Raw genomic sequence first — 27,799 nt, forward strand, 5'->3', positions numbered from 1 at the left:
ACTGAGTCAGGGGGAAATATAACCTCTGCAAGCTGGGTCAGAACTGAAATTCTAAGCAACAAAGCCACTCCATCCAGGAAAGGCTAGTACTGCTCTAGTTGGTGTGAGAGCTGCTGTTGGGTTGGGAGATCCTGCCCACGGACAGAGTTTGTGGATGGTTCCTTTGCCCCACGGGCTGCTGTGGAAACAACACAGAGGGGGCTGGGAGCCCACAGAGCCTGCTGAGGCCAGAGAGAAAGCAATCGAAACTCAGGGACAAAACAAGTGGTTTGATGCTAACTTTAGTAAGTAAAGTTTTCCAGATAAAGGCAATTGCATCCATATTTAACAGCTGTTAAAGAGATACACATTTAATTGCATTATATAAGGAGTGCTTTATATTCAAGAGAAAACATTTCAAGTGTCTTAGTTCTACCTGTTTGGAATCCAGACTTTCTTCCTAGAAGATATTCCAGTTGACAAAAAGGGCCTTGTTCAGATATCTGGGATCAACTGAATACATTTATTTAAAAGCAATTTTAAATATTAAAAAAGTAGAAATTAACACATACAGTACTCAAAAACTGTCACATTAAATACATGTGAATAGACATGTGTACTGATGTTTTACCTTAACATTCAATGAGAACTCAAGATTTTAACTAGTGGCATGACCAGATCTTATTTCTGTACACGTTGATGTACTATGTAATAAAAAAATAAATAGCAACTGTTGTTCAACAGTAAATAAGACATCATCTGCAGAGCAAACTTCCCCCTCTGGGGGCACCTTCCCCTGCCCCTCCCCCCAACCCTTTATCAGCTAATTTTCCATAAAGATTTAGACTTTCCAAATACTATGTCATATACAAAATTGCAGACAGTGGCTCATTGAGTTCAAATATAATACTGTACTTAAACTCAATCAATATCATACATTTTCAGATTTCTTATAACCCACAATAAGCCAGAATAAACAGAACTATTGTTCCTGATGGAACTCATTTAATTTTATAAAATGCATATGTATACTATTTTAAAGAGCGTAGAAAAGAATAGACATTTGACTCTACATAATTTTACATGCCTAGGTTTTCTTTATATGATTTGCATTTATCAGTTTATTTCAAGATCACTTAAAAATACAATTGACCACAAAAGTGAATAGGTTTTGTTCTTTAATGCAACTTAAAACATTGTAGTAATGGATAAAATGGAATGCTAAATAAATGCTAAACCTGACTTCCTTTCCATAAAAACAGAATAAAGTCTGAAATACTGGAGCTGGTAATACTGAAGATTAGATGCCAGCAGGCTCACTCACTCATTGCATAATTTTTTTTTAAATTATTTTTTTTTGTAAATGATAAAACCATTGACAGTTGATAAATGATTTTCATATTTTTGTGTGGGATTTAGACTGGTATTTGTTTCTAAATTAACCACAAACAGAATTAAATATTCACTGACTACAGTCTTGTAAAACTGTATTAGAAATGAAAGCCCTCAGAAAGTCTGAGATGTGCTTTTATGAAATGAAAATCTTTCCATGCAGCCAAGACAATCTGCTTTGAAATAGCAGCACTAGGTACTGAAGCCAAAATAACATTTAAAGCAAGTAATACAAAACTACATATGAAAGTCATGGAACCCGCTACAGACAAACCATGGGAAAAACACAACCACATGATGTTTCAAAAGATTAAAAATTATGTTGAAAGTAACACAGGAAATTAAAGTTTCCAGTAAAACATTGAAGTGTTTTCTGGCAATGCAACTTTATACCGACTTTCAAGAAACCTCAGGTCAAATGCAGCCTTCCAAAGATTTTCTTAAAAATTAGCTTTTTGACAGTATGTCTGTTACTTTGTGCTTTGGGCTACGACCATTACTGTCACAGTTTGGTGAACTCCATGAAAACCAGCCTGATCCTTGTGATCTGAGATCTATCATTACCAGCCTGATCAAATGCACGAGAGGTCATCTTAGCTTTCACTTTTTAGAGCATTAAAAATAATTTAAATTTATCCTATTTCACCACTAAAAAATTTTATTTTAGGTAACTAACTTTTAGCAAGGTTGAAGACAGAGGAAAAAAACCCCACAAAATCATTTTTCAAAGAGCCAATTTAGCTATAAACAAATACTGTTGCAAGCTCACATTAAATCTGAATAGCAATTAAGGTAAAATGTTCTTTTCCTCAAATGTAGCTATATGACTAGAGAACTACTTTTGTACAAAGGCAGGTTTCAAGTAAGCATCTAAATGCATGCACAATGGCAACAGTTAACATTTGCTACAAGTCCTTGGTTACTAAGAATTCAGTGGAAGAAACCAGCAAATTTCACATATATCTACTAAAGAACAATATGACTAATTTTCATTAAAATAAGTTTTTGAATGAAATAAATTTGTAACTTTTTATAGTGAGGTAATATCACAGGGGAACTGCAATCACAGTTTGGCATAGGTCCACGTAATATAAACATGAAATGCTGTATGCACACTGTAAAACATTACTGTTATCTGTAAAGTCAGTGAATATTTGTCTTCATAATTACACTTAACTGAGCACTATATTAAATAAATACCAAAGTGGGTTTCATAGCTGTAAACTGCATACACTTATGAACTGCAGACTGATCTTTAAATTGTCCAAAACCATTCACTCATTCTAACTTTCTGCTAATTGTATATTGAGAATACCAAGTTATTAGGAACAGTCATTTCTGTACAGTTACATGGGTGACAGAGACCACCTATGCTGGAAAGCTGGCAGTCCACTTTTTTGGGACAACACGGACAGAGATGGAAGTGCTAAATGCCCAGGATGGCTTCAACAAACCCGATAAGGCGTGCCAGGTTCCAAGGCTACCATAATACTGGCAAAGGCAGAATAACACAGTATATTTACAATACATATAATTCAACCTCATGAGGTGAAACTTAAATGAATTCTTAATTTGTAACAGCAGCTATATATACAATTGTGCACAGGATTACAGGGAGGCAGCAGCGTTCGCTTTTGCTAAAAAAGCCCGTCTTGCATGAAGAATGTGCAATGCTCAAGTTTAGGATTTGTTTGATTTCTTTTGACTAGTCTGACAGAATGTGCACAAAGGACACTGGAAAGACCCCTTTCCTCTCTGGCTGTCCTTCGATGTGGCCAATCTGCAACACAGGAGAAGAAGATATATAGATGTGCATGTGTACACACAGACTTCACAGACTGCATTCACTTCATTCAAAAGCCACAGAACTGCTCACAGAAGCTCTGCAACCTCTTGGACAGTCTGAAGCAGACCGTAGTTAACATTTGAATTTGTGTAAAGGAACAAAATTAAACTATGCACAAGCATATTATAAATAAGATGAAGGAAGTCAGTTAAATCTAAAGAGAACAAAACTCCTTTAAGAAAACTTACATACATCACTGAATTTCAAGAATCTCACCAAAACAGAAGCCTGATTTTCTCTTGTCTGATAGGCCAATTTTCAGTAACATCTCTGAAAACCACTTATCTTAGTTAAGTGAATAAATCCTGAACATCTCACTGAAGGGAATGGTCTGCTACAGTTGTGAAGTCACTTATGATAGTCAGCATGTTTCACTTACTTAAGGTGATAAAAGCCCAGCTATTTTCTCATTGAATTAGTATGATACCTAATGATTTAGATGCATAGTAGTGTTTATAACAAATCACAGTGTTGTCTGATTAAGTATCCTTCATATTCAACTGTATAATGATTATTTATAAAGAAATAGCTAAAAAACTTATTCAAAGAGATAGAAAATAATGGCGTATTTTATATGAACTTTCCATCTTTAAAATGCATAATTATAAACTGTTGAATAGCACTGGAGCAGCAGCCCTGACTGACCACATAACCCTCTTCTCACCCTGCTACAGTGCTGCTCACTACTTTCAGAATAATGGTGTACCTTCCTTCCTCTTCCACAATCTTACAAAATGGGAAGAGGAAACATACAGGGCTGGCCATTTCCTCTTGAAGAGCCAAAGTTTTGAAGCATGTGAGTCAACAGCCCTCGTTTCCCTTCTCAGAAACACTCACACTGGGGCGCTTCATGGGACTTGCTGGGCATGTCCCCAAGGGGCTTAAAAAGCCACTTCACAAAACAGATCCAGAAAGGAATGCAGGAGTAATCAGGGACTGGGTGATATGGGCAACACAGACACTTCTCACTGGGCACTGCCCTTTTGATACCAGCTTTTCAGTTGAAAATCTTCCACACTTACATGATGAGTGAGAGGAAAACGTAGCTGGAAACAAAACAGCAAAGGTTGTGCTGCACTCAGATTAGGATATCACAGGCAGCAATGCAATTAGAATTTGTTTTAGTCAAATGAAATCTGTCTCATTATCCCCAGCAATAATTCTTTGGCAGGGAAATATGATGTAGCAGGGCTTTAGGGACATGAGCTGGATTGTCAAGAAAGGCTAGAGCCTTCATGTGGGGTTGAGAAAAACCTGCTATTAGCACTTGAAGAATAGACAGTCCATAGTAGGCGGAGTATGGTATGAAACAGGGACATGAGAGGGAAGAAGAGAAAGAAAATGTTATCTGCCCCTCATGTAAGGAGAAAACCATCAGCCTATAGCACCAGTTACAAACTATTATTCAGATTTCCAGGAACCCCTGTAGGTATAACTTAACATTTTGGGTGATCTGAAGTAATTACACATCTCATTTTCATGGAGGTTTTAAGTTTGTTAAATGAAGTAAGAATCACCACTTCTTCATTTAATGAAAGGCTGTGTGCATTACACAGAGAGGGACATGTAAATATGTGCTGTATGAGGCAGCAGTAAAGCCAAACCTAGCTCAGGAAAAAGAAACAAAAAAAATCAAAGCAAAACAAAAGCCACCACCTACAAACAAAAATAAAAAGAAACCCTCCACATTTGGAAAAAGAGGCTTTCCTATAAAGGCATAAAGAAATTATGTGGAACTGTAAAAGGGAAAGATACATACCCACCACTCTTGGTCCTCTTCACCAGTTACAATAATTACTTCTCCTTCAACAAATGTGAGTTCATCATCATTATCTGCCTGACAGTCATAAATGGTCTTCACTCGCCTAACTTTGTTTTTCCCCTAAAAATAGAATGAAGTTTGAGATGAAGGACATGAGAAACAGAGAAAAAATAGATATGATATGAATTTTGCCTTTTAGTTGTGTTTTGTTTTACAAGAAAGTGAAGACTATCAATTACTTTCCCTGCAATTGGGAATACAGAAATCCAAAAACTCTGTTTCAACAAGGATATTAAAAAAAATAAAATAAAAAGTTACCTATACAGGTGTAGATTTTCTTTTTCTTAAGATTCAGAACTCCCAGCAGAACTTAATGTGTAGTGCTTAACATGTTAAGTAACCTCTGCTTCCTCTGGTGAAGAAAGTTTAAATAACGTCTTTACATTGTTCTAGTCTACAAACACCCTCTTTCTCCTTTAATACATACTTCACCAAAAAAACCATCATGAACAGAAAATTAAATCCACTCTCCTCTAAATGTTCCAATAGAGGTAAGGACTGAAGAAAATGCTGCATTGAAATCCCAGTATTCCTTACAGTTTTGGGTTTGGATCTAGCGCAAAAATACAGTATTCTTTGATTTCAAATCTGCTTACAGGACTGGAAATTATTTTTTTAGCAATTTTTCCATCCAAATGTTAGCAATTTCTTACTAAAATTACCTTAATGTCAGATGGCAGTACTATTTTCTGATGATAATTCACACTAGATTTTCTCACAGCTCTACCATTCTGAGTCCAAGTATTTTCTAGGTCATACTTTGCTGCATACTGCTAATTCATATGAAAAAAGCCTCAGCCACGGACTCCTCCCCAAACATATGTTTCTTATGGCAGGGAAGATGACTTAAATTATTTCCAAATAGAGTAAGTAAGCAATATTCACAGCAAAACACTCTTGCTACTTTATATTCCTGTATTTTCATACCCACCTCTTCAAAACCTACAGTTACTTCTTTTAAGAGAAGTAATCAGATGACAAGAATGCAAAAACCTAAGAAGAGCAGAAGGAGATGAGAAGCAGAAGGGCTATGAAGAGAAAAGTCAGCAGGTTTAGAGGAATTTGAGCCAAAACTAACTCCACAGAGGAAATTTCCTAGGGAGTCTTCTCTTTGCTGTTACCTACCCACTTGAAATTCCTCCTTGTTTTGGCAAAAAAAAAAAAAAAATCCCTGCGGCTCAATAGCAGAACAGACACACTAAAAAAAGCACTCACACTAAACTCAAGGTACAGAAAAATAACAATTATAGAGGGATTTAAGGGAGAAAGCAGTTAACACAACATAAAACTAAAAACACCCCCATACTCAAGACAAATGAACAGAAATACATGAAGTTTATATGAGATCAAGGGTTTTTGTTCTTTTTTTTTTTTTTGCGGCAAAGGTTTGCTGCAGTAAGAAGTCACTTCAAAGAATGCCTCCTCTCTTTCAAAAATATATTCATATAATTTAAACAAAAATCTTATCTAGCACTAGGGACTGGAATTCAACAGGAATGGGTACTTGGGGATAGTCCCAACTTTCAATTCCAGAGAACATTTACAAACCAAGAGTGCTCCCTCCCAATCAATCCTCCAGTGATGAAGGGAAGCAATTACTTCTGCAAGGTAAAAATTGTCTTGTTCAATAAAGAGAATAAAGAAATTTACATTCCTCTAAACTTAGAAAACTATATGGAACTCAGCTTGTAAGAGCACATGAAAAATGATGGGAATTACTCTGGTTCCATCAGATTTTAACATTTTACTCCTTTTATGGAGAGCAACAAAAAGCAGCATTCAAGCCCAAGGTGTATTTAATTGTGGGAAGGTATAAAAAAGGATGGATATGTAGAGAGCACATATGTTCCAGAACATATTTTCTTCGTGTTCCAGAACAGTTTGTGGCACTGGTGTGTAAAGAAATGGAAGCAATTCCAGAAAATATAATCTGCAACTAAAAAACAAATACCTCCCACTGACTCCCTGTACCCAACAAGTGCTTATTAACAAGAGATTTTATGCTTAAGACTGAACAATAATGAGATGCTGTGATCATTAATAATCTGACCACGCTCTTATTTACATTCAACACTTTTTTTTTTCTTTAAAAATAAGTATTTTGTCTCCTTTATAAAAACCACCACACACACACAAAAGAACACTTAAGTGCTCAGTGTGATTTCAGAAGCAGTCAGTGCAAGTTTTGTTTCACTAAAAATATCCTTTCAAATCCTTATAAATTATCAGCATTGGAATCCTACAATTATATTTCAGAACAATTCATTTTCTAAAACTTCCAATAAAAAAATCTATGCTTCTCTGTTTTGTGGCTAAATAGTCAAGCCCAAGAGAGAGGTGCCCACAGGTACTGTGGCTGCTGTTGTGGGTCTCACTGCTCACTGGGATGAAGCATTTCACCATCTTTGTGAAGAGGATACAGCCAGAGGATGAAAATGGAGACGAGATACCTCCAAAGAGGAATTCTTGCACATTATCACTTAAGCAAAAAAGGCTGCACTGAACAAGAAGAAATACAAATGTGCATGCAAACACATGCAAAAACTTGGGGATATATACATATATATATATATATATATATATATACTGGGAAGATATATAATAGTTTCAATCAATGCACAACAGTGGAACTATTTAATTTACTGCACATGTGAAAATGGCTGAGTTTGGAGAACAAAGAGCCTTTCCTCAGAATTTTTCTGTATACAGTAGGGTGACACTTTAAAAAAAGCAAAATGTAACCAAACCAAACAGGTAATGCATTATTTGCTTTCTTTTCTTCTTTAATAAAATGACAAGTAGCTGAGACTGACCAGCATAATTTTCCTGCTTATATTTAAAAGTACATAAGTAAACAAACATTTTTTTATCAGATCCCTGTAATATTTAAATTCCAGAACACTCAGGAAGCCCAAGCAACATCCCTGTTCTCAGTTCAGACAGGAGTTTACAGGCAAGTCCATGCCAGAAGCCAAGCAGAATGATGGCTCCAGAGGGCTCTTCCTCAGACAAGCACAAGGCAGAAACTCACCCTCTGCTTTCATTGTTTCACTAGAACGAAGTCTTATTTACTTTTTACATAAGTGCTTTGCATAGCCAATCTGACAAACAAAGCCATTTCTCTTTTGATGTATTCTTCATGACAAAAATCTTAAGAGAACCCTGGAGTTTCACAGTTATCTCACTCTACATATACATTAAGAATCCTCTGTTGGAAATTGCACTGGTTAGCAAGATGAACAGTAAGTTGAACTGGGGGTTGGAATCAAGCTAATGTTCCAGCTCTGCTACTACACACCACACAGTAATGTCAATTTTGCCACTTCATCAATTCATCTGAACCTACATCTCAACCACCTCAGTACATCAACATTAAATACTCATGACAGGAACATTTACTACTTTTGCACAGTTGACTTTACTTTAAATTTTGCATCTACTGACAACAGATGCTAACTTCCCATCTTAAAGCTTACAAATTCAAATATATAAATATTCTAGCACTCTAAGGCATACAGACCTGTGAGCAAAGGCAACAGAGAAAACCATCAATTCAGAGTTGTGATTGGCATCGATAAAATAAATAAATAAATAAATGCCAGCAAATCTGAATACACTGTCATGCTCCCAAGGTAATTATTTTATGTTGCAAGTATTTGTTTCAGCATGCAGGAGGCCTTGTAAACCCCCAACATTTGCTGAAGCTGCTTTGGGGCACAAAAAGAGCCCCTCATTCCCCACCCCAGCCCATAGCTGTATGTTGCCTTGTGTGCATAGCCCAAGGGTGCACAGAAAGTCCTACAGTAACTTCAAAGCCTTCCATGGATACTTCCAAGGCGCTGGAGTAATACCTACCATATTTATTTTCCGGGGAAGTGGCACAGGGGTTTCTGGCAGGGTGTGTGTTATGTCATTAGACTCTTCAGATGCTTGCCTTTGGACAGTGTCTCTGGACTGTACGTTTGGAGAAAGATCTATGGAGTGAGATTTTTGATTTGCCTCTGAGGGCTGAGGCTTCGGTGCTGCTTCTCCACCTTGAGTTTTAGCCAACAGCTCTCCTAGCTGAGGTTTTGGAGGAAGGTCCTTCATTTGTGGCTTTGGAGGTAAATCTCCAAGCTGTGGTTTTGGTGGCAAGTCTCCTAGCTGAGGCTTTGGGGGTAGTTCTCCAGGCTTTGGGGGTAAATCTCCCACTTGAGGTTTCTGAGTTAATTCCAGAGGCAGAGGCTTTGGGGGCAAGTCTGCAGGCTGTGGTTTCTGTGGTATATCAATGGACAGTGAGGGCTTCTGAAACATTTCCATGTGCTGATGGGATTTATCTATTGAAAGATGATGACTGGTTTCTATTTTCCTTAGTGCCACTAAAACAAAAGAGTAAAACAATGTTTTCCACAATCTTTATATTTTAATACTGAAGAAGTTAGGCATATATAAAAACTGCAATTGTGTTAATGATCACACAGTCACTGAACCCCATAACTGCCCATAAGTCCTCCTAGACTATGACAAAAACAAGATAATACAACTTTACATAACCCTTGTTCACTATGGTCTCATTTAATTGCTCCTCCTGGAGGCCAGCAGTGCTTATTCCAACAGCTATTAGATGTCAATCCATAGATCATCTACTTAAAATGAAATAAAGTGATCACTTTTTGGACCTAAACCAAAAAGTATGAAATATAATAAAAGATTTTGCAAAACCACCTATATGTGGACCAATTGATGTGATTGTAACAAAATTTCTTTTTAATGACAACTATTCACATATACAGTTGAATTCCAGACAAAAAAACACCTAACTGTCAAGATTAGTACTTGTAAAATAGCTCAGAAGAGAGTGAGCACATACATCTATGCAGTGTATAGAATATACTGTACTATAGACATTCAAACTAAAACTAAGAAAAAAGGAATTATTGTATATATTTACAATTAAGTAAAGATAAAAAGTTTTAAAATGTGTATTTTGCAGATTTGATGGAAGGAAATTTGATTTATATTTTCAAATAGTTCTTTTTGTCAGTGTCATCTATTGATTCTACTGCTAAGCTCCCTAAGAAAACTCAACTGAAATATACCTCAAAAACAAAAGGATTAGTACACACAAAAAACCCCAACCCACAACCTCCTAAACCAAATAACCCTGATGTTAAAAGAGATGAAGGGAGACAGGAGAGAAAAAATTTACAACCTGTGATGAAAGTAACACATTTTGACTAGGAGGAACAATTTGCTATTGCATTCAGCATTACTTTAGTACTGTATTCTACCAGCCAAAAAGGTGGCCTGACATTTGACTATGAAAGCAACAACACTCCCTTTGGATATCACCCACTGGTAAAACACTTCCATGATGTATTTGTGGTTACTTATATCAAAATAATAATAATAATAATAAACCCCATTTGCACAGTTTCCATGGAAGAAATTGTATAATTACTATCAGATGTCTTGTTTTAAAAAAAGTCTGTGTTGATCCCTGTATATGGCTCTGTGTCGATCCCTGTATATGGCTCTGTGTCCTAGACTTACCTCGTAGCAGATGTACACACACTGGTTATCCACATGGGTTTGAGAGGAAAGTAAGAGATATGAAAAATCCTGATAGCAGCCCTTATCAAAGTGCTTTGATTTGGCCCTTCTTAAATATTCACCTATATAATTTTAAATCAAGGAAGCGTTGATGTCCTTCACAGTGCCACCCTAGCAAATCATTGATGTCTCTTTCAAAAGATGATACCATGTCAGAATAATTGTAATTTAATAAAGCTGAAATTTTACATTTTCTTTTCTATTTTTCTATTAAAAATGATTTGTACTCTCAATTTCAGACACCTAGCTTCAGAATTTTGGACAAGGAGCATTTCCTGATCTTCAGGCCCTATTGTGATCATTCACTCATATGGATATAACATATTTTTGATGGATTCTGTATCCAGACAAAGCTACAAAGTAGGTCTACTTTCTATTTTATAGTCAATTGATGCAACAACTCAAAAAAACTAAATAAAACCTGCTGTGTGAGTTTAAAGAGATTAGAAAAAAACATTTCCAAAAGAAAGGTGTTCCCTGGGATGATGGTCTCAGCAAGTTTGCCATTGATATATAAATGAGCATGTAACAATACCTGATTCTTTCCAAAGTAGTTGCACTGACCACAACCCTGATTGCCAGAACATGGCACAGATACAGTTTGCTCCAAGGTATCAAGAAATTTGATTTAGAGTTATTAAGAAAAAACCAAAAACAAACAACTAGAGTGGTCTAGGACAGAAACAGAAGCCCAGAGAAGTTATTCATGGAGATACTCAAAATGTGACTGGACATGGCCTTGAGCAACCTGCTCTCATGGCAGAAAGCTGGCCCTGCTCCGAGTGCTGGGCTGGACCACAGGACCTCCTGAGGTCTTTCCAGCTTCAACTAGTTAATGGGTTTTTTTCCTCCCTAGATGTATTTTTTTCAGTTTAATAAAAGCCTTCCCCATCTTCCAAAATCCTTTCAGTCTTGTGAAGCTTTCATGGTTTGTGGCATTTTAGAAATAAAATTTCTGCTGAAAAGATACATATATTTAAAACAAGTATCTACTTTCACCCACACTTCAAAGATGCCATTATGAGAACAACCACAAAGAGATCTCTTACCTTTCTGAGGTAGTTTGGGAAGAACTCTGGGGCCAAGTGCAGTCTTTGCAGTCCCAGTGCTAAATCAACAGATATGAATTATTAGTGCTTACAACTGTTATATATTTATTTCTCATTTTTCCCCTTTACACATCCATAAATAAAAAATCCCCAAACAAATCCACATATATTGTGCTTCTTTTGTATAATCACTTTGTCTGTGGATAAATCTCAAAACTTAAAGCACTGTTAAGAATTAATTTGGGGTTTTTTTTCAGAGAAAAAGACATACAAACCTCACACAAGTTCAGTGCTGTGGGGCAGAGATATTCTATGAACTATGATAGATGCAAAATATACTCTGAAAATAGGTGAAGCTGAAAGACCAAATCTGTGGGCAGATTCTGAACTTTAAGGAAAATTTGTTCTTCAAAATAATTAAACTGAAACATACAAAACATAATCTGTGCTTTATGTCAGTGAAGTTTTCCAGGACTGAGCCTGTGCTTTGTAGCCTCCTGCACATGCATGATATTGTATCATACACACACTGCTGCAGGAGGAGACAAGGTCTCTGGTGCTCCCAGGAAATACTGATTATTGTGGGAAAACAACATGCTTTACTCTGTCAACCTGTATTACACGTGTGTTAGCTATTCCCATCAAAGTTTTTCCTCTAAAACCACACCTAAGTCACTTTTATAGAAAAAGACTGTGGAAGAAGAGAAGAAAGCAAATTGATTTAAGGCATAAAAATCTAAAAATAAATAAAAATTAGTATCAGCTCAAAATAACGACTCAAAAAAGAAGGAAAAAAAAAGAAAAAAAGAAGAGTGAGAAAGCTGCCAGAGTATGTTCAACAGAGCAGAGAGTCTTCTGCATTAACAGCCTTGATTCTGGTATTGCTTGTCTCTGCAGCCAACGTTTCAAAATGAGCATGATGAAACACTTTTAATTTCTAGCTGTTTTTTAAATAGCCAAAATACATCATGACATGAAAGTGAAAGAACAGCCAAGCTCAATCTTGATTCAATAAATCATAGAATTATAGAATATCCTGAGTTGGAAGGGATCCACAAAGATCATTGAAGGCCAGCTCCTTGTCCTCTCTCTAATGCCATGGAGTACGAGGACCACACCTTTACTCTTGTCTGACAAGTAGCTAGCATGGGCCCAGCTCTCTGTGCTGTGGAACATCACCACTTTTTCCCTGAATGCCCTGTGCCAGCTGGATGGATTCAGCAAACATGGGAAGCCAGCTGTGCTACCAACAACAGGTCCCCTGCCTGTCCTGACAAGGCAGATCACAGTCTGGGGGCGTCCAGAAACTTCCTACACATCTTCTGCTGTGCCCTGTTTGAGGTTACACATCCATCCCCAGTCACAGCCCATCCCACACACTTGTGGTCATGCAAGGCTGTGTGCCTCAGGCGGGTGTTTATTGGAATTACCGTACTCTGAACCCCAGGATTTTGGAATCACAGCACAGACAGAGGAGTAGCAAACTCTAAGTGACAGCAATGTATGGCTGTCCTTACTACTCCAGCTATTGAACAAGACACTTGTAATGGACAGACCTGATGAACTACGAGCTAAAAGCAATTTGTGTTACTGCAGACTGTGTGGTAGCACATAAGCCTGACAGAGTGGAAAAGAGCTAAACTGGAAGACTGAGATGAACTCTCTCTTACAGAGCCATCTTTGATGCCAGCCTGTACCCAGAGTGACACTGCTGCTAAAGGCAGGACACCTCACACTGAAGCAGATAAAATGAAATGCCAGGAGACATGAAAATAAAACTTTTGTCCTGCTGGACTGCGGTCTGAGGCAGCATTCCCCAGCTGGGAGAGCACTTCTGTAGGAGCAGCAGATAGATTCGGGTACAAGCTGTTCTGTCCATCCTGCTCAAAGGATGGATTGTGCATGGACAGCGAGGAACAAAGCGTAGGAGGCTCAATGGAGCCAAAGTATTTGTATGCTAGTAAGGCATGCAGAAAACTAATGAAGAAACATAGCTAGGATTTTATTTCCTGTGAAAGGCTTTCCTTTTCTAATTTACAAATTAGTTATATTTATTTAAATTTTCATCTTTGCCTTCATATATGCAGATTTTACCTTGACTGCTGAGACATCCCCTCAAACTTGTTTGCAGTCTTAGTTGAAGGTGGGCCCAAATCATTACCTGAGGTGAAAAAAAGGACAATTAATTAAAAAAAAAAATTAGGATAACTGAAATATAATCATCAGAGGGTGCAATTTAAAGCAAAACATGTATTCCTCTAAGTATCTTCTATATAACATGTCTAAAAGATAATTTTTAACTTTTTTGTTTATTAATAATTTTGCAGCTGAAAAAGCAGGAGGGACCAAAATAATCCAAGATGACCTCTCATATAACATGTTTTAAAACAAATCACTGGTAGCTCTCATCTCCTGGCAAGGGAAGATTGAATGACATTGCTGTAGGGCATTTTTCTGAAATAGTGTTTCAATTTGCTCTGTACAGAAGGAGATACAGCAGGCCAGTATCAGATAAATTTATCACAAATGTTTGCATTTTGCATTATAAGGCACGTCTTTTTAAAACCACCATGAATTTGATTTTATTCACAAAACATTTTATTTCTAAGCATTGGTATTTTATCCTGTGTAAAGAACAGCCTTTACTGATTTAGCGACTGTATGTTCCCATAATCTGCACTTTGGCCATTGGTAAAGAAAAGATCCTGGCTATACAGAATTCTGTCAAAAGGCAGCAAGATCCAAACCCAAGTGCTCTGGACTCCTTCAGCAGAAAGCTTCTCTTCATTAGCCATCACCATTTTCAAGGTATAATGACACCAACTCGTTTGGTTTAATGCCTTTTCACACCCTTTGCCTCTCCTATTATAGCATATCTTAATCTTAGAACCAGCTTCAACAACCATTAGTAAATTTTGTCATTGAAATAGATGCAAAGTGACATTTAATGATCCAAGAACACAAAATACTTCTCATTCAAAAGAATGACACATTTTTCTAAATACCATTCTTGGCGCATTGATGTCTAAATGAAACAGCAGAAAAGGCTCATGCTGTGCCTTGCTAAAAATATGTTTGTGTTTAAAAGTGGTGCAAAAAAGGAACTAAGGTAAAGCAGCAAACATGTCGATCCTATGGATAAAGCAAGGAAAAATATCTCATGGTTGCTATGGAAATACAAAATAATCTGTATGACATTTTTAGAACATCTTTGAATAGTAACTCATTTTGCTTAGACATAAGCTAAGGATTGCTCTGCTTGAAACTTCAATTAATGCACAGATTAGAAAGCAAATGCTGAAATTCAACATAGCAAGAAATATAACAACAAAGAAGAAAGCTTCTGAAAGGAAAAGCAGTGAACATCTGACAATACTCTTACGCAAAAAACACAAAGGCAGATACAAGAAACTCCTTCTCATAAACACAAAATTTAATACTTGCTTAAAAATCCAAATGGACTTTGAAACAAGCTTTTGTACAGATCTCAGCTAAGAAAAACGGGGAGAAGAGGTCCCTCTTCCATTCACTGAAGTTTAGCCTGCCCTGAAAAGCACTGAAGAGACAGAAAAAGCAATATTCTTCTCTGGCCCTGCTCTGACAAGGTGTTTTACTGCTACAGGCTTCTTCACCTTCAACTACACACCTGCACCTTTCCCATATTTTCTTCTTCCTTTATCTGTTGTCTAATGTGTTTAAGGAGAAGCTGGCACTTGCTTAGCATCTACTCCTATCACACTGTTCATCCCAATAGTGCTACATTATAGAGTATTCTAGTATATGGTACTTTAGGTGCTGTTTTGGACTTAAATATTTGGGATTTTTTACATTTTTAGAGTCCAAGCTCTTCAAAATGTCTTTAATGCCTCTGAGGAAGTACAGGGCTGTTAGACTTCAGAACATAGGAAATATTTTTTTCCATATCCCAGACCTCTGAGAAGTAGAAAAGTGAAAAAATTCCATTGCATGTATTCCTTGAGAAAAAGTCTTTGCTTTTCATTGGACTCTATACTTTTCTTCATATTGAATCCTAGATTAAATCACACATGAATACTTCATGATTTACTACATTTAACTCAATTTGCTGAAAAAAAACGGTGCTTTTAGGTTACCAATTTTTTATTTTAGGCTAGTAATTGTGTGTTTATACTAGAAGAGAGAGAGGATTCTCTTAAGATACAAGTAGTGTATGGATGATGCACCTATGTAAACACTGGATTCCAGTTAAAAAATTTACAGATTCATGGAAATCCTGCCACCAAGACTAAAATCACAGAAAATTACATGGGCCTGAGATTTATAGCTACCAAGAGCATTTGACTGCATAGAGCAATGTTTATTCAAAAGAGGAAGAATCTGAGTAGTCTGGAAAATAGTTTCCAAAAAGCATCTGTCAGAAAGGTATCCTGGTAAAAAAAAAAAATTAAAAAGCACTGTTTCTGTGTAACTTCTGCTGGTAGAAGGATGCAAACCTATCAGTCTTTATGTATGTACATACAACATCACAAAAGCCAAATACATATCAAGACAACACATTCCCACCAGCGAGGTGTGAACACTTTACAGGAGAGGTGCGGCCCAGAGCCCATGGAAAAAAGCTCCAGAGGCAGTTGTGAGACCTGCACAGACACACTGGGGTCTGCGTGCCCCAAAGCTGCATCCCTGCAGCGGGTCCCTGAGCTGGGCACAGCAGCAGCAGGGGAGGGGGCAGAGGCAGAGGAGAGCAGTGGCTGAGGGGCCGGGGTGAGGGCAGAGCCTGGGCAGCTACGGCAGGAGAGGGAGGCAGTGGATGGATTGGGCCCCAGGGGAGCGTGGAGGATTTTCAGCTTTCTCAAGTGAGACTCGGCTGCAGCAGCCTGGAAGGCAGAGTGACAGAAGATAGAACTGCTGATTTATCTGAGCTGACGTTCCATCAAGCTGCAATCATTGGAAAGCAAGCACCAGGTAAAAAGAAACCAAAGATCATATATCAGCCATCATAAAGGTTTTCCCCTGCCCTTTTGTTTTGCATTCAAAACTCACCCCAAGGAATTGGGCCCTTATTCTGGGGTCCATGAGGTAGTGGGCTTGGTGGGTCAGAGAGGGTTCTTTTGTGTCCTGGGGGTGGGGGAGGTGGTCTCTTCTTGGAAAGAGTGGAGCTGCCACTAGAGGTTTGAGTGCTTAGAGGGAGGGTTGAAGGTGGGCCTGCAAAATAACAAACAACCTTCTTACAAATACATGTGCATAAATGTCAAAGCAGCACTGAAAAATTCACAGTCAGACCCACAGCGAAGTGCAGCAAAAGACTAAAATAAAAAGACAAGCCATGCCAAAACACTGTTTAGATTAAACGACATGTTCACCACATTTTTAACTATCTCAGCTGTGGGAATATAAGCAACTTGACAATAGAATGACACGTGTACTTATGTTTAAAAAATACAGGATTAATCACGCCAAGATTTCCAATTTTAGGCATTGTTAAAAAAAAAAAAAGCAGCATGAAATATTAAAATTAAGTAATATTTAGCACATGGGATTAAAATTGCTGTTAATTTATACCAGAATGAAAGAGCTTTCTATATGTTCTAATATGTGGCGAGGTTTTTTAGCCCTCTAGACCATCCCATACAAATATTGTTAATAAACTAGAAGGCAGGAAGAAAGAAATGGAAATATGCCTACAAATTTTCCTTTCACCTTCAAAATGGGATTTTTAGCTTGAGAAGATTTTCTGTAATTCTTTTTTTTCTGTAGATTGAATACATCAAACTATGCATACCAAGAGCACTGCAAATTGTTGTATATGGTATGAATAAAATAAACATCAGAGAAATCCTTTCTGGGACTGAGATTAGATATTTCATGATAGGATTGCTTATAAGAGCCTATGCAGTCACCCCTACCCTTAAACACTTTTATTTCCCTCTGAATTAGTGCTGGCACAAGTATTATTCAACACAATGCATGTTTTACACAATATGGGAACAGATACAGCTCGAAAGACAAAATAACCCAGCAGGAAGACAAGAGTTTTCCTTAATCAGCTTCACCATTGACCTTCACAAACATCTCTAATAAGAAGCTCAAGGAAACAGAGCAGGGCACAATCGGCAGCGAGGGGACGACTGTTCGAGTCAGCTGCCACCACCGCCCTAAGAAATTACTGGTACCACTTCTCTACATTAGTTCTACACTAGGCTACAACAGCTCCAGGGGGGTTGTTGCTGGGGCTGTTAGTTTGTAGGTTTTGCTGGTTTTGTCTTTTTTTTTAATCTAACCAACAACTAAGACTTCACTGCAGTCTTCACTTGCAATAAGTTTTGCAGGTCAGACAGCTTTGCCATCAGTCTGGATAAATGCAGAAAATTGACATAAAACTTTAAAAGCAAAGTCTATTTATACCTGAAATTTCAAGTCTATTGTCAATTTTTTAGAGCTGTAGAACCAGCTTGCCTATTTTTGAAAAACTACCTTATTTGAACAGTATTTGAGACAAAACCTTCATTTCTCGACATATACCCTACACTGCAGCACACAAAACTAGAGCTGCCTTCTTCAAAAATGATTATGAATATTCTCTGTAGGTAGTCTGGAAATGATCAATACCTGCACTCCTTCCCAAATTATTATATATCATAGAAGTATTGAAATCAGTGAAAAATAATATTAAAATTCCTTAGATGAAACATTTAACACTGACAAAAGTAGCTGAAATGATTCTGTAAGCATGAATCTGTTTGTCAGATATTTTCAGCAGGTGACCTTTCTCTTTCTTATAAACAGCAAAGAAAAATTTAATAGAACTGCCCCTAATGAGTTAATAATTCAATCTATTCTCTTCCAGATTCAAGCCTGAAAGGCCTTCTCCTGTGCAGGAGAATCTCTCAACCACAAGCCCGGCAGATATTTTGGGCCTGGCTTAATTACTTGGTTACTTTTGTAAATCAAATGATATATTTTACAATTTTTCCTCTCAATTTACTTCCAAGTTCACAAAACCATTAATTGACAACAAGTCAAATGCCAGTGAATTTAGTGATTGTTCCCCAGTTTGCATCCTTACCCTTTCTCATTTTAATTTCTTCCTTGAGCTTAAGTAAGCAAGATGACTTAAAGTGTGCATTGAGATGTTTCTGAAAGCAAAACCAACTTTTCTCATGCTAAATTTTGACTGACTCCTGCAAGTTACCAACTCTTTCTTTGCTTCAAGAAATAGGAACCCAAAGTTGTTTTGATTCGGGATGTAACTCCGAGTGTATCTAGGAATGGTGAGGGGAAGGAATAGTCAATACCCACTGTTAACAGTAGCGTTATTCTTAAACACGTCGGGAGCACAGAGGGGCTGCCGGAGCAGCGTCCGTCCCTTGTCCCGACATTTGGCACCGGAGTTTTCCCACTGCCGCAATGCCGGGGAGCGGGAATGTCCCACCGCCCCCTGGCGGCGGCTGCGCGCACTGCACCGCGCCCCACCACACCTGCACCCAGCGGCCCCAAATCACCCAAAACTGCCTTAAAGCGGAAAAAAAAGCTGAGGAAAGGTATTGAAACAGTACTGTGCGCTTATTGCAAAAATTAAACTTCGGACACGAAGTAAGATTTGTACTCTTAATTGCCAAGAAGAGGAAGAAATTTTCTCTACAAAAATAAACTTTGGTAGAATTAAAAAAAACCCCTTAAAATTATGTTATATGGACATGTTTTAGATTTCACCTTAGCTGTATATATCCAGATATTATAGAGGAGTTGAAAAAAATCACTTCATAGCTTTCAGAAGTTCAGATGGCATACAAAAGTCACAGGGAAAAGGTGTTTAGGATATTACAAATCTTAGTTTCAGACTCCTAGCATTTGTTTCTGTATTGAAGTCACAGAAGGAATAAATACGAATACAAAAATCATACACTAATGATTACATGGCTGAAATACAAAATAACCTATTTTCAAATAAACACAAAATAAAGGAAAACTTCAAAACATCTTTTCAGAAAGAGGCATAAAGTGACATCATGCTTTGAATGAAGAAAACATGGGGAAAGTTCTTGAATCTAAATCAGTTTTTGGAACCAACTGGTGAAATAACATAAGACCTGATGATGTCTGTACAAATATTATAAAATACACTGTATAATGGAATCACTTAGGTTGGGAAAGACCTTTTAGATCCTCAAGTCGGACACTGCCAAGTCCACCATTAAACCACATCTCTGCTCCTGTGCCTTTGGGATTTCCTTCTTGAGGAATGCTCTGGAGTCCTTTTACACTGTGTCCCAGGGGACTCTTGTCAACCAGGCTCCTAAATAGGCCACAGTCTGTTCTCTGGAGGTCCAAGGTGGCAGTTCTGCAGATTCCCCTCCTTACTTCTCCAAGAATTTGTGATCCCTGTGCCCCAGATGGCCTCCATCACCCACAAGTCCTTCTCTCTTCACAAACAGCAGGTCCAGCAGGTGCCTTCCCTTGCTGGCTCCCTCACCAGCTGAGTTGGAAACTTCTCTTCCACACACTCCAGACACATCCTAGACATTCCTGCCCCATGAGAACAAGGGCCAGCAATTGTGGGACTTCTCCCAGCTGCCTCTCCATCCTGGGTGGGTGGTCTCTAATAGATTCCCAGTAGGACATCTGCCTGTTGGCCTTTCTCCGATTCATACCTGTGAACATTCGACCCTACTGCCACCATCATTCATCTCAGGCACTCAAAACAGTCCCTAACATACAGGGCTATCCCACTGCCTCTTCCTCCTTGCCTGTCCTTTCTGAAGAGTTTATAGCACTCCAGTTATGTCAGTCATTCCACCTTGTTTCCATGATGGCAGCTAGGCCATGGTTTTCCTGCTGCACAATGGCTTCCAGCTCCTCCTGTTCTTTGTCTGGGCTGTGTGCAGTGGTGTAAATGCACCTCAGTTGGGATACTGATCCCGACACCTTTTTTGGGGGAGAAGCCCTAATTTCTACATGACCATTTGGAGGCATTTCCATGCCTTATGTCTTTGCTGTCACAGGGCTCTCCATCCCCCAGCTGCACTGAGAGAGCATCCCAAAGGGCCTCACTGGCCCACACCTCAAACACTGGTGTGCTGCCCCCAGGGTTATCTTGAGTGAACCTGGTTTTGTCATCCCTTTCCCTTTTCAAATCTAGTTTAAAGCTCTTTCAACGTGCACTGATAACTCAGTGGCAGATACCATTGCTCCCTGCTCAGGCTGGCAGTTACAGCTCCTTCCTGCAGGCTATTCCATGCAAATTCCCATCCAAACTGCCACACTGGCACTGTTCATGGTGCTCTCCAAGAGTTGCTTTACACACGTCTGGGCTCAGCCCTGTTGCCCCCGGCCCTTCCCAGGTCCTCTCAGCTGCTGTGCCATGAGCTGCTGTGGCTCCTGCAGCTTTCTCACTTCCCTGAGGCTCCCCTGGTTAAGTAAACCCTCCCCTGCACCAGAGCTGCTCACCTCAGCAACTGCATGTGTCTGTGTATATGCACACGTATATCCACATAAATGTGTGTGTAAAACCAACACCTCAAAACAATTCCTGTGTGATATTCTTAATTATACAAGGCTAGTTTTAAGCAATTAATTAAGCAATAATCAGAGCAGTTACTAGATCAAAGGTATTTTGTGATTTTAACCAGGCAGCAATTGAACCAGTCATTTCCTCTCCAACAGAGGTCTTAATCATCATTAATTTCTCACATAGTTGAGAAGTTCACATTTCATAAAGGATATTTTCCTATCACAAGCAAAACCACCAAAAACCAAAAAGGAAACCCAAAAAAACTTGACCTAGAAGTCTTTCCTTTTGCTTCTGTTGGGCTTTCTTTTCCTCAGTTACTGGGAAGCACATGCTTACAGTACTAACTGTTGTCATCTTTTATCACTTTTTTGTATTACCAAGATCAGGCTTTCATGTGTAAATAGATCAAATAATCTCAAAATGTTGTACTAAGATAAATAACTGGATAAGGTGTACAATTAGTAGTGCATTGTCCTTCAGGGTTTGTGCGGTTAGAGTAGTAACAATTCATCTGTGTACTTGTGAAACCATGCAAAGGTGTTGCCACCCAATCAAGAAATGGTGGGTTTAGAGTGTAAAAACCTCATGTGTGATTTTTTTTTTTTTTACCACTTAGGGAGACATAGGGGGAAAAACCAGAATTCCATCTAATGGTAGAATGGACACTGCAAAGGAAAGTAACTTATAGTAAAAATTAACAAGTGTTGCTATCTTTATTTTTAAATTTCTCATGAGTGACTTTTTACATAGATATTACTAAAAGACTTTTCAGTTTGTCTTACTTTAGATTATACATTTTCAGTACTGAAAATAAGAGCATAATTAAAGACAAAATGATCATGATCACTCTGAATAAGAAAGCTAAGAATATACATTGATTCAACATTAGCATTTGAAGTACACTATATAATTAATGCTAAAAAAAAGGTTCAGTTTAAAAAGAAAAAGATAAAAGTTATATTAAAGAATGCTGTATTTTGGTTTGATTCAGAAATAGAAGAGCTCATGAAACCAACAGTCATCAACTAGTCTTCCCTCCCTATTATGGCAGTAGAAAATACAAAGTCTTAGTGGGATAAATAACATTATTTAATCAAAATGTGCAAGACGTTTATAGGAATATTAAAAAAAGTCTCCAAGTACATGCAAGAGAAGTATAGAATCCTGAAAGCATTCAGAAGAAACAGGATGACCTCAAAGGCTGAGGTAATGGAAATGAGAATAAATACATTTGTGCTATAAATCAGGGACTTCAGCTGCAAATGGTAGCAGAGACTGTGTAATGCCTGCTATGCCACAGTATGATACAATCAGGAAAAAAAAATAAGTAGGACCAAAGTATTCTTTGATGTGGTATTTCCAGTAGAAAGAGAAAATTTTACTGCTGTCCTGACACTTCCAGCTAGTTGTATTTCAGAAATCTGATTTAAACAGCAAAGGTACAGAGAAGAGTTAGTGTGATGAAAGGATAACTTGAACCCCAGGAGAATGAAAATACTCTTCAATCAGATAAGGTAAAATATGCTTGGTTTGTTTAGTGTAACAACCCAGACATGGAGACCTGTAGGATTTCCATCCAGGCAGTGCCTTGACATGGCCACCAGCCACAGAAAAACCACCAAAGCTGAAGGGCAGTGTTGGTACATGCACAAACTAACTTAGTGAACTCAGGAAGATTCCTAATCCTGTATGCAATGCAGTCTGACAACTTCTAGAAGTTACTAGTAAATTCAAATAAACTAATTTGGTTAGAAATTAAGTCTGATCTAGTGAAGGAGCAGATGATGTGACAGATGATGTGACTGCAGCAGCAGTGGACTGGAACCACAAAGCAAGTGCCTTTGGGTCTATGTACCTCATGTTAGAGCTGAGACAGTGTAAAATATTCAAACTTGTAGGTATTGAAGATCCAAGCTTAACTTCATGATACAGAATTTATCCCTGACCTTCATGTATTATCTGGGATAAACAGGCAGAACCAGCAAAAATCAATTAGCTTTCAGCCAAAGTGAAGAAAACCTGACTTAGGTTGCCTAACACTCCTCTAAAACTAGTTAGCAACATTACCTACACACTGGATTTTCAATGAAGGTTGTGCAAAATTTTATTTAGCTACTGTGGCAAGTCATGCAACTACTTAAATATTGATTCTTTTTTTTTTAAAGCTTTTTGTAAAACAATAGGCAGAAGACCTGCTAGATGTCTGGAGCCATAGTGCTGGAAAGAGCAAAAACAAAGATGATTTTCAGAATGTTACAAGCTAAAGATTTGACAGACAGCACAAGTAAGTTGAACCTGAATAAGCTTAGATAAACGATTGAAAAAGGCACAGAGTGGTTGGCTCAGGCAGCCACTGCACTCATCCTGTACTTTTCATTCTGTTAGGATTAACTAAATCTGCAGCAGAGATAGCAGCAAGTAAGATGTATCCACAAATGAGACACTGTGGAGTAAAATACATGAAGGTTCCAGCATTTTTAGGAATATTTTGAAAAGTTATCAAACTGGAAAATCTGGACATCAGTTATAATGATGTATGGAGAAACTTAAACTTCCCCATATCACCTCCTCCAACTATTGTACCTTTAAAATTATTTTTAGCCAGCATGTCCACTGAAAGCCATGAGCAAGAGCGATGTGCCTTAAATTGATTTAAACTTACCTCCTCTCCCCAGCACAAGTTCAGTGGATGGCTTCCTGTGGCCCCTCAGGAATACCACAGAACTTTGCTACTCAGGAACTTCTCTGGGCAATGAAACCAGCTTACAGAGTGCTGCAGGGAGGGGGTTTTGTTAAAAATAAAACGTGCTTTGGAAAGACAGTTTCATCTGCATGTCCCAAAGGATGAAAACCCATGAAACTTAAAAATCCTCTGCCTCCTGCTAAAATGCAGGTCCACCTGCTATCCATTCCCTGCAGACTCCATATCCTAGCAGGGGCCCACAGTATCTGCCAGGGCCTCACAGCAGCACAGGGACAAAGATCAGATTATGTTCGGGGACAGAAGGAAATCTTAAATTTAAATACGGATTCAATGCTTTTGTTCACTCTTGCTGTTCAGGGAGCTTAGTGAAAAAAGTAACACTATGTTTTCATATAATCTTAAACACAAATAAGACATTAAAATAAACTTTTTAAACAAAAACACACCATCTGATAAGTAAGCTTGTGTCTTAAACTTCAATTTAAGGGATATATTCTATTACTACTCATGCCAAAAGAGGCAATAAAGTGTACAGGTTTATGTTTTCCAACACAAAAAATTAACTCTGATTGTTTCAAAATTCAGATGTGTCAACAGTGTCTTATGGAAGTGGGGAGTCTCTGATTCATCTTCTTTTAAACAATCTGAGAGCTGGAAGGGGAGAAATAACAAGGAGCAGCACAGTTTAAAATGAACCATAAGTGCGTCTGAAATGATGCACCTACAGCAATCTTTCCACACTGATAAATTGTTCTATGCATTTGTCACTTTTCCCCCCAACTTTAAAGTCTTGAATTATTTCTGTAACACAGGCATGTATACAATGGAGATTTCTGATTTCACAATACTGTTGAATGGATATCAATCAAAACTCCAGCATCATTCACTGACTGTAGAATTTCAGCATGTTTGAAGCAGAGAAGCATAGTGACTTTAATGTAACAGCAATTTCATCCAACCTCTTCTGACTTACTCTGTGAATCTGGCATTTTCCACTCTGATGAAGCAGTTAATGTTACACTAGAATGCAATTTTGTGATAATATTATTTCACTGTAATATAAATAAAGATTTCCTTGCATAATCTCTGACATGAAAACACATAAAAACTCAGTGCCTCAATTCTTTCCGATTAACTTTGGTGTTGTGTTGATTCCTTGGTCTTGGAACAACAAAGAAATTCCAGGAGCACCTAGGAAAATGCCTAACATTTCAGAAACCAATATACATACTTAGAATGAAACATGAACATAAATATTCCACTTCCTGGAGAAAAAGACAGTTTTCTAGGTAAGTCTGTACGAGATCTCCACTATATAATGACAAAGAAATAAAGTTCACTAAAATCTATTGAAAGATGACAATATACTAAGCAGTGTGAACAGATAGACATCAGATACAACCTCATTAACCTTCTTCAGGAAATGGGATGTATGATTAATTTCCAAGTCTTGCAACTTTATGACAAAAAAGAAGTTATCTTAGGTCATGAAGGAACATCTAAGCCAGTACATTGTGTTTGCAATGAACAACCCATAGCAGACTGAGACAGAGCATGTAAAGGGGATGGGAGAGTGAAAGGAAAAAGTAGAATCTTACAATACCAACGAGCAGATCGACACAGTAAAATTACAAGGAATACAACTGAGTCCCCAGTGAAACACAGATTAAAAAATCTCATGTGAAAAATGCAAACCCTGGCAAAATTGCTTTGCCTTGTAAAGGCAAACAAACCTGATTAAAAGAGAGAGCCAAGGAATCCATATGAAAGTTGCCAGTACATGACAAAGACTGATGGAACTGTAGTGCTTAAGCACAGCATCTGAACCATGTAAAAGCAAACACTTGATGCCAACACTGTTCCGTCCCTTTTACTCACTCTTGTTGGTGAGAGCATCTCTGCATTTTTCCTAAACAAAGTCAATTACTAATTGAGAAATTAAGTTATAGTAGTGCTAACAAAAGGGAGCATCAGCATAATTGCTGAAGTGTTAAACTATACTGTAACCTTCATCCTAACTAAAGATTTCTCTAACAAGTCTACTGTAAAAACACAATTTATCAATTTCTAAATTAAATATGTAAAAAGGAATGAAGGGTTTCTTTGTCCTAAAAAGTAGATCCGCACATATTATAATACAGTAGAAAGTTTTTTCCATAAATGTATCCTCTAAACTTGAAGATTAGAGATATCTAGGTCAAACCATCATGATCCACTGCAGCTGTAAGTCTCATAAAACGAACCGACTTTAATTTAGCAGAGTATTAGTTTATTCCTCACCCATTCATGTTCAGTGTTATGAATGAGTCGATTACAAGGTGCCCCCCAGGTTTAGAACACGCATTGTACCACACGACTGCATCAATAAGGAGAACATGCTGCATCTTGAAACATTGCAATGGCCCTGGTTAAAGGAAGGGCAACAGTTGCAAGTGTAGTTTGGAGACAGACTTACCTTTGCCAGCATTTCTAGGAGGAAGAGGAGGAGCATCAGATGTTGGAGAGGTGGGTGAGTCTGTGCTTACAGAAGCAAAGATCTGGTTGGTAAAAGCTCCATAGGAGAGTCTTTGCTTGTCTCTGGGAGTGCTAAATGAAGGATGAGTCAGTTTGTCTTGGGGAGAAATGCTTGAAGAGTGACAAAAGCTTTGGGGTCTTGGAGATCTTTCTTTTTTTATAGGACTAGGCTGTGAATAGAAAAACAAAGATATGATACAGCTGTCTAAACACTAATTATAGTTTGTATGCTTGGAAAATAACATACCAGAACATAATTTAGTGAACATGAGCCTAGTTTTTTTCTTTGTTGGACAAATAAGCCCTCATTCCTCCCCTTTTCAGCAATTCAACCTGATAGGTCCTCTCTTCTAAATGAAAATTAAGATTTTAGCATCAACAGATCATCACGAACACAAAATTAGATTTAAGCTTAAAGCGGGAGATACACACTAGTAACATACTAAATAAAATACCAATAAAAGCCTAGAAAATTTTGGAATATAAGAGTAATTTCCCATGCATACGGCACGTTACTCAGACTAGACAATCATCCTCAAGTATCATTACCCCACTGATGCCTAGTAAAAATGAACAAACACTTCTGACAGATCAGATTTATTTAGTCCCTGAACTAGCAATACAATCCGTGATGCAGCTCTTTTTGAACGCATCTAATTGCTCTTTGAAGAAATTTTACACATCAGTTTTTGCCTGCTGTACGTTAATGGGTGCACATGGAGCACGATCTGTTTCCCTGCAGCTCTGGTTCAGGTTATTATCTCCAGCACAGTATCCCTCATCCTCCTGAGGCTCCTCACACAGATGGTTATTTTGTTCTCTACTGTCCTTGAGGACATGCAAATTACTTTGGTTTCTGAATTTTTCAGTCCCAAGTGTCACAGAAAATGAGAAGTTGTCCACATTTCTTTCTGCGGCACTCATAGGAAATAGAAGAGGTGTATTCGCATTTATTGCAGAAATAGAGCACACAGTAATTAACTGACTTGCTAAAGTAGGACACCGAGGCTAATTTTTCACATGCTCTAGGATGGCAATTATTCTATGCCCTCAAGTTTTGCCCTTCCATTACTTCTTTTTTTAAAAAAACAGAATAAATAGCACAGCATGGTTTATGAAAAATAGAGTTATTTATTCAACAACTAGGTTTTTAATTAATTTATAGAAAAAATTAAGTATGTAAGCTTTGGACTTCCTCCAGCTAAAATTTAACAGCCTAAAATTCTAAAGCAGATAAAAGGACAAAGCAGTCCAGATTTGCTGATTTATATTATGCTGTATGTCTTGTCAAAGTCAAACTTCTGAAACAGCCCATAACTAGGTTGACAAAATATATTCAAAAAGCACTTAGGCCGTGTTTAACACAGGCCTCAAAATTAGGGTTTTTTTCCCCAAAAATACCTGTAAGATA

At 37.8% G+C, this 27,799-nt stretch overlaps 1 protein-coding gene across 5 annotated transcripts in view; it reads right to left on the reverse strand.

The window, feature by feature from the left end:
* Nucleotides 1–265: 265 nt before the first annotated feature.
* Nucleotides 266–27,799, reverse strand: part of ASAP1 (ArfGAP with SH3 domain, ankyrin repeat and PH domain 1) — a 146,579-nt gene continuing 119,045 nt past the window's right edge. For 3 of the 5 annotated variants that reach the window (XM_042036546.1, XM_042036544.1, XM_042036545.1), the window contains 7 exons: nucleotides 26,330–26,558; nucleotides 16,703–16,864; nucleotides 13,775–13,841; nucleotides 11,681–11,739; nucleotides 8,895–9,397; nucleotides 4,977–5,099; nucleotides 266–3,151 (listed from right to left, as the gene is read on the reverse strand). In XM_042036546.1, coding sequence (XP_041892480.1) covers nucleotides 3,077–3,151; nucleotides 4,977–5,099; nucleotides 8,895–9,397; nucleotides 11,681–11,739; nucleotides 13,775–13,841; nucleotides 16,703–16,864; nucleotides 26,330–26,558 — 1,218 coding nt within the window. In that variant the 3' untranslated portion in view covers nucleotides 266–3,076. The remainder of the gene's footprint in view (nucleotides 3,152–4,976; nucleotides 5,100–8,894; nucleotides 9,398–11,680; nucleotides 11,740–13,774; nucleotides 13,842–16,702; nucleotides 16,865–26,329; nucleotides 26,559–27,799) is intronic. The other 2 variants (XM_042036548.1, XM_042036547.1) reach the window with 1 other exon arrangement.

Source organism: Corvus kubaryi, unplaced genomic scaffold (genome assembly GCF_017639235.1).
Source record: "Corvus kubaryi isolate FWS band 111438036 unplaced genomic scaffold, C.kubaryi_AGA036_p1.0 37385, whole genome shotgun sequence".
In the NCBI taxonomy this organism is placed as follows: domain Eukaryota; kingdom Metazoa; phylum Chordata; class Aves; order Passeriformes; family Corvidae; genus Corvus; species Corvus kubaryi.